The sequence below is a fragment of the Sorex fumeus genome, unplaced genomic scaffold (assembly GCF_029834395.1).
Source record: "Sorex fumeus unplaced genomic scaffold, SorFum_2.1 ptg000075l, whole genome shotgun sequence".
Lineage (NCBI taxonomy): Eukaryota > Metazoa > Chordata > Mammalia > Eulipotyphla > Soricidae > Sorex > Sorex fumeus.
The window spans coordinates 10,907,855-10,922,509 of record NW_026606132.1 but is presented as its reverse complement, the minus strand read 5'-3'; the positions used below and the strand labels follow the sequence as shown (position 1 = coordinate 10,922,509).

The window sequence follows — 14,655 nt, the reverse complement described above, 5'->3', positions numbered from 1 at the left end:
ATTCCCATAAATGGTCTCTATAAATTGGTATTAGAGGAAGGCATTAGAGAACGTACACTGCTCGCTATGTTTCCCAACATTGCCTCAGCGGAATGGATCTGTTGGGCTTTCTTGAAGGTAAGTTCATGATTATGAAGCCCCAATAAATTTTTTCCCTTATTTTTAGCTTCTTCTCCAGATCAAAATCAGAGAAATATATTTGGGTCTATTGCTCACATGTTTTCTGAAATGAAAATATTTTTTTAAAGTAGAGGATTCATTTGCAGTGCCATATAAATAACATTAAGCTTGAGATCAAACCCGGAGGCGTAGTCCAGGAAATAAGGCACTTGACATGCATGTGGACACTTTGTTTAATCCTGGTTTGATCCTTGACACCACATTTAGTACCCTGAGCATCACCAGGGATCATTCCTGATCACTTAGCCAAGAATATCCTCTGAGTACTGTCTAGTGTGGCCCCCAAGTCCATAAGAAGAAACACCAATTATCAAGGTCATACTAAGTAATCACTTTAGAATATACACATACTCACACACAGACGCATGTATTCATACAGATTAAATAAATGAAGTTTACATTCCTTACCCTGGAGCTTTAAATTATCTGATAGATTTTACTCTCCACTTCCTTCATATATATGAAGCTTATATCTTTGGTTGTTTTATAGCACTAATACATTTGGCATTACTGTGTACCAATAATATTGTTAGACCTTAAAAGAACATAGTATGCTAACCAGAGGCTGTGTTTAGACAGGTGAAATGATAAGAGAGGTGAGTAAACCAATGGTAAGTATTATCAGACATGAAACATACAAATAAAAATATTTCAAAAGAAGTCAGTGGGGTTTTACTGTATGCTTAATGCCATGTATGATCACAGTTTAATGTGTTGGTTTCTCTTCACATAAGGCATCGTGAAACAATATAAATCATTAACATCATTAAAATAGAATTCTGGCCATAGAAGTTTTTCCCCTAAAGCTAAGAACTTTTCTTGGTACTCATTATTGATTTTAAAAACATTGAACAAAAACACAATTTGTTGTTTTCAACTGTCACTCTTATATTGATTCAGTATTTTCTTGCTCTTGCTGGTATTGTTTACATTTTTGTTTTTTAAATTAATTTTGGGTGTTTCCATCAAACCTGTTCTATTTTTCTTCAATTTTCTTAATTTTGTTGATTTAATTCTGACATGGGAATCAAGATCATGATTAAACAAACCAGTTCACATTTACCCAGGTATATCTGTTTCTAAAAACATGATGCCTGATAATTATGCATTTAGCTGACCTTATGGAGATTTATTACAATGGTAAATGTCAGTCCAATAAGATCTCATCATGAGTGAACCAGCCATTGTAAATTATGTATTTCTCCCTGAAAACACATTTCCTGGCAGCAATTCTATTATATCCACCTTGGTATGGTATGGGCTATTTTAAAAGTATACGCAACTTTTCTCTTCAAACCTGCTATACTGGTACAAGCTTAACAATGTCAGGTGATTCCGAATCTACATTGAGAAATACTTTTATTCAATTCTCTTTTTGAGAAATTAGCCTTAGTCCAGCTGATAAAATAGACACGCCTTTGGGTTATTGTCCACAAACACAAATACCAGATCTGTGCATATCTTTCAGAAAAACATCCTTGTGAGGTAGAGGTGTTGAATTGTGCTTAGAAGGACGCAATACAAAAAAAAGCATTGAAGGTACCTTTCTCTTTTAAAGTCATTTTTTAAAGTTTGGATGGAAGATAAGATTTCAGAATTTGGTTGTGTTTTGCATGTATAAAACTCATTTTTTTCTCACATTTATAGTGTTTTATCCTAATCAGAATAATATGTTCAGTGAAGAAGTATTCCAGATTTAGAGAAAGTAGGTAGTAAAATACTGATTCTGTTCAAGCTTGTCTCTGATATAATTTCTTTGCATTGTTATCTAGAAAGAATGCCCTTGTAGTCTTGAAATGAACCCAGTTTATGATTTATCTTAAATTATTAAAGAAGAGATTGAACAAGTCTAACCAGCCACTATTCATTTAGGCTGTTCTCTTGCAGTTTTTTAAAGGGAGTATTGTTTTGAGTCAGATCTCATGAAAATTTATGGTAATAGTGAAAAGGGAATGCTCTACTAGATTGGTAATACCATTCATGAATAGCCAATTTCGGGCATGGATTAGTGTTGATTGGCTTCTCTTCCTCTTAGATCTTAGGCCCAGAATATGAACATTGTATTGCTTATTAAAACCTGCATTTGCAGGTTTCAAATTCCTGGTATTTGAAAGTGATTGTGACGTGCAGTGAAAAATCAAACACTTTTTTCTCTTTATTAGTGCTCAATATAAGCTGGATTAAGAGAGAACTATGGAACTACAAGATATTAGAAAAAATGAAATTCTAGAAGCAATTCTGAATTTCACTTATCACTGTCATCAACTACTCTGACTAACCTAGGATTCAGACACATGCTGATATTCTAGTTGTCTATGGTATGGTTTTCAACCAAACCCATATGGATTTCTTTTGGTTTTGTAGATCTTAGAATTTTTTTTGATCTTAGAATTTTTAACTCTGAGCTTTTATATAATGGGATTATGAGCTATTTTATTACAAAACAATGCTTCTATCAGTGCACAAATATTCGTTGAGCACCTGCTCTAACCAAATCACCAAGCAGAAGTAGATAATATATATAAATGTATTTATATATAAATATATAAAAGTATCATATTCAGAGATAGACTTTTTCCTGTGATTGCACTGTCAAATATAGCATGAGATCCTAGCTTGCAATCTGTGCAATTACTTTCCTTTACCTCACATAACAGAAGGCCACAGCTTTTAATATGATGAGTATTGAATGAAATGGCATCAGTGGCATGTGGTAGGAACACTTGTATTTTGAACTGTACAATATGTCCTAGCTCCTCTTTGGTAACACCATGATTTTAAGGGAAAGATACTTTATAGGATCACGATGAAATATTTAGTTCTCCATTAATATTCCTCATTGTAATTACCCCCCATCCAACTACTGCGGTAGAATATATATATATATGTATATATATATATATATATATATATGCACAATGAGAAAAAATCCTGGGAAAGTGATTCTTACCTATAGGGTGATTTCTCTATGTGCTTGTTCAGGGAAATGAGAGTTGGTCATTTGTAATCCTCTATAAAGTTACACACGGGAGTTAAAAACCATCAACATGGGGCCATGACTCGAGAGCAAGGTACACGGGCTATTTTCAAAAGATGTGTGTGGCAAGCGTTACATTGTAAAAATGTACTGTTTTATTTTTGTTCGAGGTGTGGGAGGGAGTAGACAGCTGGCTGGGGGAGGACACCCACTGGTTTTTCTCCAGTGAGTGGTGTGCTATTGGGAGGAGAGCCTGGGTGTAAGTTTTATGAAGTCAAACCTTCAAATAGAGAAATGAAAGCTGCCCGGCAGTAGCCAGTTGCTCACTTGCAAGTATTTTGAAACATCAACACAAAAAGTCCTTATAAGCAATAACCAGGAAAGGAAAAACAATAAACAAACAACCCTCTTAATTTCACTACTGTATTCCTATTATCTTCACCCCAGAAAACAATGCTAGGACCTTATCAACCCTGTCTTGAAAAATGTCAGTTCACTAAACAATATATGGCTCTTTTAAAAAATTCAGGAATATGAGTAGAGAAGAGACTCTCCCCAGTAAAGCTGAGATTTCCGTTGAGGTTGAAGCAGTGAAAGTAGTATAGTTAGGTTAGAAATGAACTAGCATTGTGATCATCGTCTAAGCACCATGCCTCTCCTGGAGATGGGTACCTCTGTCTGTGATTTCAGCAGTTATCTAAGAGATCAGTTCAAAATTTGAGGGTTTTGACTGGTTCCTGATACTGGAGCTCTCCAAAGACATCAATATCCAATGCCTGTAGCACTGTATAAGCCATGAAATTGTCTTCCATTTTCTTCTGGGTGCTTGAAAATATATAGTTAGAGACCCAGTTAGGTGATTGATAAAAAAGGTAGACAAGACTCTCTCTCTCTCTCTCTCTCTCTCTGTTTTTCATATGACAATATATCTTTCTATTCTTCGCTAGGATATGATAGTTTTGAAGGACCCCTGGTCCTGCTTGAAAGATTGGGAAACTATAGAATCCACAATTACAACACTATTGACACGTGTCATTTTAAATTTCAGCTCTGTTTAACCTCATCCCTGTGGGTCTCCGAGTGGTGGCCATTCAAGGAGTTCAAACCAAGCTGTATTTGGCAATGAACAGTGAGGGATACCTTTACACCTCGGTAAGTCTTTTCCTGTGTTCATGTATCAACCACCTACTCTTCATATGATGTGAAATATAGTTCATATGTATTAACAGTAAAGATTCCTGTGAGGTGAGAAAGAGTTCTTGATGGCAATACCTCATTTGAAAGAGCAAATTAACTTCCTGTGAAAATTTTATCTATTACCAATTAATCATGTGAAGAGAACATGTTGGCTATGAAATCCAAGACCCTCTAAACCTCTTGTATACAATGACATTTAGGTTATTATTTTTGCATAGCATTTATTATAATGATCACTGTTCCCATCTCATTTTGCAGCTGAGGAAGAAAAGAACATTTCTATAACTCTGTAACTATTTCTACAAACAAAATATTTGAGTTTATTCCTAGAGAATCTAATGAGACCTGTTTCTTAGATTCACTCGAGCACATAAAGTACAGTTCTAGAAATGTTCTTGTTTTTTATCCTCAGTTGGATTAACTCTTGCTTGCTGTATGCCTCTCCTTCAAATGCTGTATCTACATCAAGAATAACTTAACCTCTCCTAATATATGCATTCCTGTTAGCCTTTTCTTTACAAGTGTGTCGTGAGCAGAGCTAAAATGTGGGGCCTCTTTCAAGAAATGTATAACTAGTGTAGACAATTCAGTTCAGAGGATGGAGCCAAATTAATCTGACAGGGGTTTTTTTGACATGTGAATATAGGCTGATAAGATATGGTACCAGGGTTAGAATGTCATTCATATCAGTAGATTCCTTGAGTGATGGCAGGAGACCACTTAATATAAGAATAGTTTCTAATCTTTGTTTTGAACTTATTGTATTTTAAGAGAAGGATAGGATGTCTCTAAAAGAAGGGAATGACTTGCCAATCTTCCTGCTAGAGGACTGTGAAGGATCCCTATAATGTTTAGAGAAATTGGTTTCTCGAACTGCAGTAGTCACCACTCTTGTTCACACTGTTTCCTGAATTTCAGACTCAAATTTGTAGAAAGATTTTTGGCAGTTTCACCAGGTCATAACCCTATTTTTCAGAGGCCAAAATGGGAGGATAGTAAGACTGCCAAGAACCCATTGATTGGATAAACTGAGTAGTCTCTTTCATATTAAAATTAAAAAGAGCATGGTCCTTAAAACCTGGTTGTCGTCAGCATTCCTACCATGCCATTTTAAATTCTTGTTTAATAATTGGCCAGGTTTTGTTCTTTGAACAAATGAAAGATTTGAATTTATTGTGGACTTAATGAAATCTGTCATTTTATGAATACATTGCTATTATAAATGATAGGCAAGACGATTTATTTTTCAGAATTATGCATGAAGGTAAAATAATTTAACAGTCAAGGGTTTTAATTAACCATATTTAGATCAACAGGCTGCCTCAACAGAACCAGATGCAAAGGTAGGTTTTTAAGGAAATGACTGCTTTCTGAAGCTGCTATGCAGACATGGAAAGAACTGGAACCTGCTGGCATACATTTGAGAGGCACATCCCAGATGACATAGGGGACATGTACCAGGAAATGCTTACTAGTAAAGCATTAGGAAGGCCACTGAGTTGTGGTTATCATTGCGGTGCCCTGGTGAAAAAAGTTGAATGTTCTTAAATTTGCAACAACACGATTAAACTATTTTTGGAAATAATATTTAAGTGGCAATGAGAAAGAATTGTTGAAGTTAGGTAATATTCAGGCATCCCAAGTGTGTCAAAGCTGTTGCCTGTAGTGAATGGATGTGAAAAAATATATGCCCTAGCAGTCAAATGGACCATTATTCTAGAAAACTGGTAAATGTTCACTTAAGCTCCCCCTTTTCAAGGATTTCAACATTTTATGATGATGGGCTTCATTTCTATGATCTGTATAAATAGCAAAATGCAAGGTATTTTATATTCATTTCCTATTAAGGAATATAAAATATTTTCTACTGAAGAAAAAGATACATGCTTTCATTAAGGAGAAAATATGCCCAATTGACCATCCTGGAATCATACAAGAAAAATACCTGCTCCAGGGAAGAAATCTGAATCTTCTCCAGGATAAAAGTTCCAGGTCTTTCTATTACTCTGTATTAGCTGTGCTTTGCAGTTATTTCAACATATTGATCAACATTATTAGTGGATGCTCTACTTTTGTTATGTTCTCATTTAAGGTGTAGTGCCCAAGCTCTGCAATTTGTCTTAATGGATTTGTAATTTGTGTTGCTGATACCAAAAAGTCATGGAAATATAATATTTAATAAAGGAGAGAAGGGAAAACTTGCTACTGAAATACTGTATGCAGTTTTATTAACTGTCACTTGGTAAAGGGAAATGATAACGGACAATTAATGACCTAAGAAGGAAGTAACCATAAGAAGAGAAATTTGTGCCTATTGATATTGAGAAGTAAAAAAAATCTGTTGGGATAAAATTGAATGTAATTTCAGTAAGGAATGACTAAGGTATGTCTTAAAGCTGTTGCAGTGGCAGTAGCTAGGAGGATAAATAAGATACTGTAGAGGTAGAAACAGCAAGATTTGGTATCTGATTGGACTTTGAGGGGAGAGGTAGCATGGCTAATGTGTAGTTTAAAAGGTATGATTGCCCCAAAAGCCTGTTAACGAATGATATATTCAATGGGATGCTATTCATCAATTAAAAAGATGAAATCATGCCTTTGTGAACTGAGTGAGTGAATCTTGTAGTGATTATACCAAGTGAAATAAGTCAAGAAGTGAAAGTGGAAGATTGTTACCAGATTTTTAACTCTAATGTGGAGTGTGAATAGATATAGCAAACAAACTACCTTTAAAAATCAAGTCTAGAGGAATGAAGGAGGAATTGGTGGGGAAAATGAATAGAGTAGTCATTTTAGTGAGTAATGAGATGTAAGTGGAGCTCTCTTTGTGGGAATACTAAAAAATGTGTCTTGAAATATGAGAACTAAACCCCTAAAATTCCATAGTATTGTAAAGCTGTAGGGTAATGAAAAATGTAAAAATGAAAATGAAAATGAAATGTATAGTTGTCAATCACTGCAGGGTATCACAGTGATATAGAGATACAGAGTTTCATGTTCAAGTAGAGACTTTTTAAAACAAAAATGACACAATTGTGGGTTCTCAGGATTTTTGAGGAACAGAGAATTTTAAGGGAGACTTTTATCTTCAGCAGTTAGGAAATAATGGAAAACGAACACATCTGGGGAAGAAAATGCCTGAATATAACTTGAAATGAATATTTGAAAATATGAGCCTGGAGCATGAGAAGGAGATACGAGAGACAAAATGTGGGAGCATTGGTGATGGTGGTTTACACCACTAGAGAAGTTGTGAGAATATATAGCATATAAAACTTTTGAATAATATTAGAGAATACCATCCTGAAAGCAGCTAGCAGAAGAAATCATTGCGGCCATTTTCATGATATTGTGAGTCCTAAGTGAGGATGTAGTTTCCAGGAAGGTCAGCAATGTCATGTGCTTCCTAGAAATCAAGTAGCACTAAGAAGATAGGGAGGCCTTGAGTGATTCCAACAGGATCACATCCTGTGCGGTCATGGGGACAAAAGCCAGACTTATAATGGTGTGAGGAATGAATGGGAAGAGGCGGTAGATTAGACTTTCTCAGGGAAGGGAACATGGGGGATTGGTTCGAGAAGGACACAGTATTGATATTTTGGAAAGTTTTTTGATTAAATCACTTGGGTATATTAAATGAAGGGAAAGAGACAGTAGAGAAGGAGAAACTAATGGCATAGGAAATAGGATGCTTCATAGAGTGAAGCCATAAAGGAATTGGGGAGAGTGATGGGATTGAGTATAAGTGAAAGGACTAGATTTGCCTTGGCAAACAGAAAGGGATACAGCTTCTGGTAGAGGCAACAAAGTGAGGGCAAATATAAGTCTTCAGGTGAGAAGCTAGGAAAGGATTTCCAGCCAATGACCTATGTTTTCCCACTGGAGTGGAGAGATCTTTAGTTAAAAGTCAGAGGCATACAGATGGTATAGGAAACTAAGGGCTGGTGCGATTCAACTGTATTGCATACTCTAAATCTACCACTTTCCTTTGTAAATTAAAGTTTTACTGAATCACAGTCATGCCTACTCACTTACTTATTGTCTGTGACTCTTTTCGGGGCTATAACCAAAGTTGAATAGTTGCCACAGAACCCCTACTGGCAAACAAAAACTTAAGTTATTCACTGTCTTTTCCTTTACTGAAAAAAGATTCCTGAACCCTGATAAGACAATACTTTTCAACCTTAGATACCCATTAGCATCACCTAGAGACCAGCCTTTAAAATATTCTATTCTCTGTGCTACACTAAACCAATTACATAAAACGTCTGAGGGTGGGAGATGTGCATGACTGTTTTCTAAAGCTGCCCAGGTGATGCTAATGGGTAGCCTGGGTTGGAAACCATTAATCTGGTGTTAAGAAAAATGACTGCTTGAATAGCATGCAGCCCCCCATCTCAGGTAGAGTCAGAAACCATGAATTTATATACACTTTGCCATTTACTCAGAATGTCTGGTAATAAACTTCTTTTTGTACTCTTGCAAACAAATTGCTTTTACATTCCTCAAGGGCTATTTATCGAGATTCTTATCCTTGAAAAGTTCTTCCCTTTTTTTTCTATCCTTGTTTGCATTCCTACATCTCACCATTTTTTTCTAGTCAGTCTCAATTTTTTCCCCCACTGTGTTCACCTCTTGTCTATAAAATACAGAAACAATACCTCCACATTGTTATTGCTACAGAGAACAATTAACTTTCGTGATTAATCTCTAGATTCCTGCACTGCACCCTCCGCCCTCCTTTTTTTTTCTGTTGCCATGGGGGACAGACTTGATGTAGGCTCAAGTGGCAGTGAGAAACCATCTGTGGCACAAAGAATCATAATTAGCCCTTATTTCATAACATATTTGCTTCTGTCCGTGATATAACAGTCTTTCTGGAACTGTAAGGAAATTATTATCCATTGTGTATCTTCATTGTTCATACCTTTGGTTTGCCTTTACCAACAATAATAAGCTGTATTGTAAGGTTGTAAGTGTTACTCAAGACTTAGCAGTGCAACAGTTTAGTAATAGAGAGCTATTTGTAATACATATTTCAAGATCACTGAAATTAAACATAAAAGGAAATTAACAACCTTAAATGTGCAAATATTCATGTCCTTGCATCATTTTTAAGGGTGCTTAACAAATACTAGAAACAGGATAATAAAAATTCAAAGTTGAACTCTTTCCTTTTGATTTTAGAATAACTGAAAACTAAGTAGCAGCATTTTAACCTAAGTAATTACTTATCTTTTATCAACACTAATGTTCTGTTTTAGAGAGCAGTATTGCTTGAATTGTTGGGTTTGAGATGTGGCTAAAATATGTAGACAAGTGATAATCCTTTGACAAGTAAAACATTTCATTTATGTACTTCCAAGGAGGTCTTGCTAAGAGTAATTTTGAACTGCCATGTTATATGGGTCTGGGACAATCTCAATAAAATAGACTTGAGAACAGAAAGCTGGTCACTCTGAGACTTAGCTTTCTGCCATGGGAAAGAGGAAGCATTTATTACCCATCCCAGAGGTCCAGTCAAACTTAGAATCTGAACTCAGCAAATGTACTTTGCTTCTCTACTGGATTGTTTCCAGATGCCTTAAACTTGCCAAGTTTTTTTTTGTCTCTCTTTACATGAAATTGACTTTATATATCACATGTGGCATTGCACTATGCAGTCACCTTCAGTGGGATGGTTATAGAAATGAGAGAATTCCCTTCCTAGTAGTTGTCACGTGTTAGATTCACTTGTATTGCTTTGCACAGTTCTGCTTTTCTTTCCTTTAAAGCCAAGTGTGTCAAGTGCTTTCATTTAAGTTTTAGATTTAATTGAAATTGAGGTGATTTGGATTTTGAGTACAACTTCAACATGCTGAATGAAGTTGTTAGAAGGAAAGAGATAGATACAGAATATTCTCACTCTTATTTGAGATTTAAAGATTACACGCAAGGTAACAACAAAAAGCCAAAGGCAACACAATGAGAGAATTGATCCACAAAACTGAGTTTGCAGGGGGGATGTGGACTGGAGAGTTTGAAAGGGAGATGCATTCAGATTTTTGGGAAAAGAAGGTGGGCAAACTGGGGGGTGGGTATGGTGGAATTATATGCACTGGAATCTAGCATTAATATTGTACATTACAGTTCCTCATTCAGGAAAAATAAATAAATCCCACATAAAAATTTCAGGGGCCTAAGAGTACAGTGGGTAGGGAGCTTACCTTGCACACAGCTGGTCCAGGTTTGATCCCCAGCATCCCAGATGGTCCCCCGAACACAGCAAGAATTTCTGAGCTCAGAGTCATAGTAACCGCCAAATACCTCCAGGTGTGGCACAGAAACCAAACCAACAACAATTTCAACAATACCCATTGCAATTTTTTTTGCCATTACAAGATTAGTTAAGAGTCATTGACTTAAAAAGTAAATAATAGAAATATGAAAGTGAACTGGACAACTAATCCATGTTACCCTACCTATAAACATGCAAGTTTTAAGAGGAGAGCATGATGACTAAGATACATATGAATACATGCACAAGTATATTTAGGCTGTTTTGAGCCAGTGGGTAGAGACATGAGAGTCATTGATGCAGTATCTGCTAGATAATCGAAATCGTAGGGCTCATGTTACTGTCTTTGTTTTCGAAGAAACTGACATTGCTGCTGTTAGTCATATATGTACACTTTTGGTTACCTTAGTCCCTATAAGTTACTCAACCAAAAACCTTGTCTTTGGCTTTTTTAATTTTAAAGATATTTTTTATTCATCAACCTCACCAACCTCAAGACCAAACCTTTAAACATTGCTTATTGATCATTTTTCTGTCCATGACCTCTTTTTAAAAAATGACTTAATCAAAATTCATAGAATGTATATTGACCAGTTGAAAGTATATTGTCTAACATTTACTATATCAACACTGTATACAACATTCACCCCCACCCATGAAATTTCAGAATATTCTAATCACTCTACATGAAATCCAATGCTAATTAGCAACAAGCTCCAAGCACCTTCCCCTGTCAGAAGTCACCATCAATTGGCATATAACCTAATATGCATTTGTCTATTTCACATTGTGTAGAATCATATGTTATGTAAACTTCTGTATCTGGCTTCTTGCAAAAAGTTAGCATGATGTTTTCGAGACTCATAGAAATTGGTATATGTGCTATTACTTAATCCATTTTTATAGTAAAATAACATCTCATTGTATGACTCTATCACACTTTGTTTATCCACTATCTGTTGATGGACACTTGGTGTTGTTTCTTCAGATAACTGGCTAGCTATATCCTTTTAATTCATGTGTCATATGGAATAATATTTTCTAGAACAGCTACTTCTAAACTGTCCCTAAAGTAATTGAGGCATTCAATTCTATATTTTCATTTATCCTCCACAATAGCTTATTGCTACTTTAAAGAATTAATTTGCATTTTTATTCCCATCTTTGCCCACCAGAATGTAAACATGTTGAGTGTACACATTCCATTTCTCTTATTCACTACTGCAACTTCAGTGCTTTGAATAGTGTATACTTTCATTTATCAATAAATATTTGTTGACTGACTGAGTTGGTCATGAAAGGTAAAGAGAAATAGAGGTTTAAGAGTGTGATTTAAATCCACTGCACATTTTGTAATTTGGAAATATTTTTCAAATTATAGAAAATATAAAGAATAACTCAAGTACAAATAAATCTTTATAAACTTTATTTGAATTCATTTTACCCCACTTTCTCACTTTTTTTATAACCTATGTCAGTCTATCTCTATCATGCTTTCCTGAGTCATTTGAGAATAAATTGTATCTTGACTTTTAAAGCCTAAATAATTCTTTGTGTATTTCCTTAGACTAGGGATTCTCTTATAAAACCACAGAATGGTTCTTAAATTTAAGAATTAACACTGGTGCAATATTTTATCTAATACACTCTTAATATCCCACTGCTGTCAGTTGACCAAGGGGTGTTCTTTGTGGTATAGTTTTCTTTAGTCGGAGCAGGATCTAGTTTAGGATTAGGTAGCGCATTAAATTGTCATGCCTATTTAGTTTCATTTAACATTTTTATAGACATTTATTATATTACATATTATATATTACATATTATATTACATATATTATATTACATTAGCTTCGTTGATGAATGAAATTGATTCTACATTTGTTCAAATGAACATTCCCATTTTTTTTTCTCTTTGTCTCTTTTATTAGTGTAACACCATGAGGTACAGTTGTAGACTTACAAGTTGTTGTGCTTGGGTTTCAGTTATCCAATGATCGAGTACCCATCCCACCACCAGTGCCCATTCTCCACCCCCACCAATCCAAGTATCCCTACCACCCCCATCGCCCATCCCACCCTGCCTCTGTGGCAGGACACTCCCTTTTGTTCTAGCTCTCCTTTTAGGTGCTGTGGTCTGCAGAAGAGACACTGGGTGGCAATGATGTTCGGTCCATAGACTACTTTCAGCAGGCATCTCCCATCCTGGGCAGATCTTCCCAGCACCCTTTCTTTGGTGCTCCCTTCTCTATCTGAGTTGCCTTTACCCCTAGAGTGTGCAGCTGGCCGCTCAGCCATGGAGAGAACAACCTGGTATCTATCACAGCTGTTCTGGGTGTTAGTCTCTTATTTTGTTACTGTAGAACATTCCCATTTTTGAATGTTCCTGCCACCCATTATTTGATTGAGGTTAAGTATTCCAGCAAGAATATTTCATAGGTAATTTTGTATTCTTATTGTTATATCATTGCTGTGGGTTCAAAATATCTACCTACTCTTCCTTGGTGATGTTAATTTTGATTATCTGATAAAGATTTTTTGATTTTCCAGTGTAAAGAACATGATTTTTTTTTCTTTTGCAGGTAGTAAGTAATCCTTTGGGATACACTAAATAAATGCTTTGTTTCTAAGTCTTAGATTTTAATTATATATATTCTAGGAATTCCAAGCTTATTCAGAAAAATAATATAAAAATAAATAGAATTGACCAATGATTCCAATTTGACCGTGTAAGTTTACCAGTAACTGAATTGTGGTAGAAAAAAAATTAACTGATTTTCTCCAAAGATGAAGAAAAAAGTTTCATAAAAAAATCAGATCCATCAGTGAAAACTTTTTTACAGGTTTAACCTTATACTTTTAGTAGAAATTTAACTTTTAGTAGAGGTTTAACGTTCTAGTCACTGGAACAAATATCTTTATTTAATGAAATGTAAGATTATATTGTTTAGGTCACTTAAAATCTGATCTGATATAAGACTTAATTTTATACTGTGGGTTGGGTTTATTCATATTAAGATATCTCAGACATCCAGTATGTTTCGCTCTCAACTGCAATCTTACTCTTACGTTTCTTTAGTTCTGATGTCAATGTCTGACAATTTGCAGACGTAATTTTTCAATGATATGGCTGCACTAATCAAGTTCATATCAATTCAGAATGCACTACTAGAAAATATTCCCAGCTTGTAAAATGTTTGAGTTATGTCAGATTCATGTATCAAAAGATACATATAGGGGCCAGAGTGATAGTACAGTGGGTAGGGCATATACCTGCACGTGGCAGACCGAAGTTCGATTCCAGGCATCCCATATGGTCCCCCCCAGGACAGCCAGGAGTAATTCCTGAGTGCAGAGCCAGGACTAACCCCTGAGCACCGCTGGGTGTGACCCCCAAAGCAAAAAAATAATACATTATACTTTAACTTCTAGAATTACTTCTAGAGAATTAATTAACTTCTAGAGACTTAAAATTTGACAAAATTAAATGGATTGTACTGATTTAAAAATTGTAGCTTTTTATTAAGGTGGGATTGATTTAATTAGGGCTGGAGCGATAGCAGAGCGGGTAGGGCGTTTGCACGCAACCAACACGGCTGACCCGAGTTCAATTCCTCCACCCCTCTCGGAGAGCCCGGCAAGCTACTGAGAGTATCTTGCCCACACCGAAAAGCCTGGAAAGCTAGCTACCCGTGACGTATTTGATATGCTAAACACAATAACAAGTCTCACAATGTTACTGGGCCCGCTCGAGCAAATCGATGAACAATGGGAGGACAGTGACAGTGACAGTGATTTAATTAGAAAAGGAAATGAATTTAAAAATATGAGCAATAAAGTATCAAAAATAGAAGAAATTAATTATCAAATAAAAAATTAACTTCTTGGATACATTTTGCAAGTATCCACCAACCTTCATATATTTATTAGAAGTTTTAAAATGTATTGGAATGCTTGTATTCAAAACTATTAAATTTGGTATATCTAAGATAAAGTTAAAAAGATGTTGATCCTCATAACTTAGGTT

General features: G+C 35.4%; 1 protein-coding gene across 2 annotated transcripts in view; it reads left to right on the top strand.

Annotated features, from left to right (window-relative positions):
• The window catches only part of FGF13 (fibroblast growth factor 13), a 612,089-nt gene that overhangs the window by 534,322 nt on the left and 63,112 nt on the right, over positions 1 to 14,655 (top strand). For both annotated transcript variants that reach the window (XM_056130211.1, XM_056130212.1), the window contains one exon: positions 4,206 to 4,309. In XM_056130211.1, coding sequence (XP_055986186.1) covers positions 4,206 to 4,309 — 104 coding nt within the window. The remainder of the gene's footprint in view (positions 1 to 4,205; positions 4,310 to 14,655) is intronic.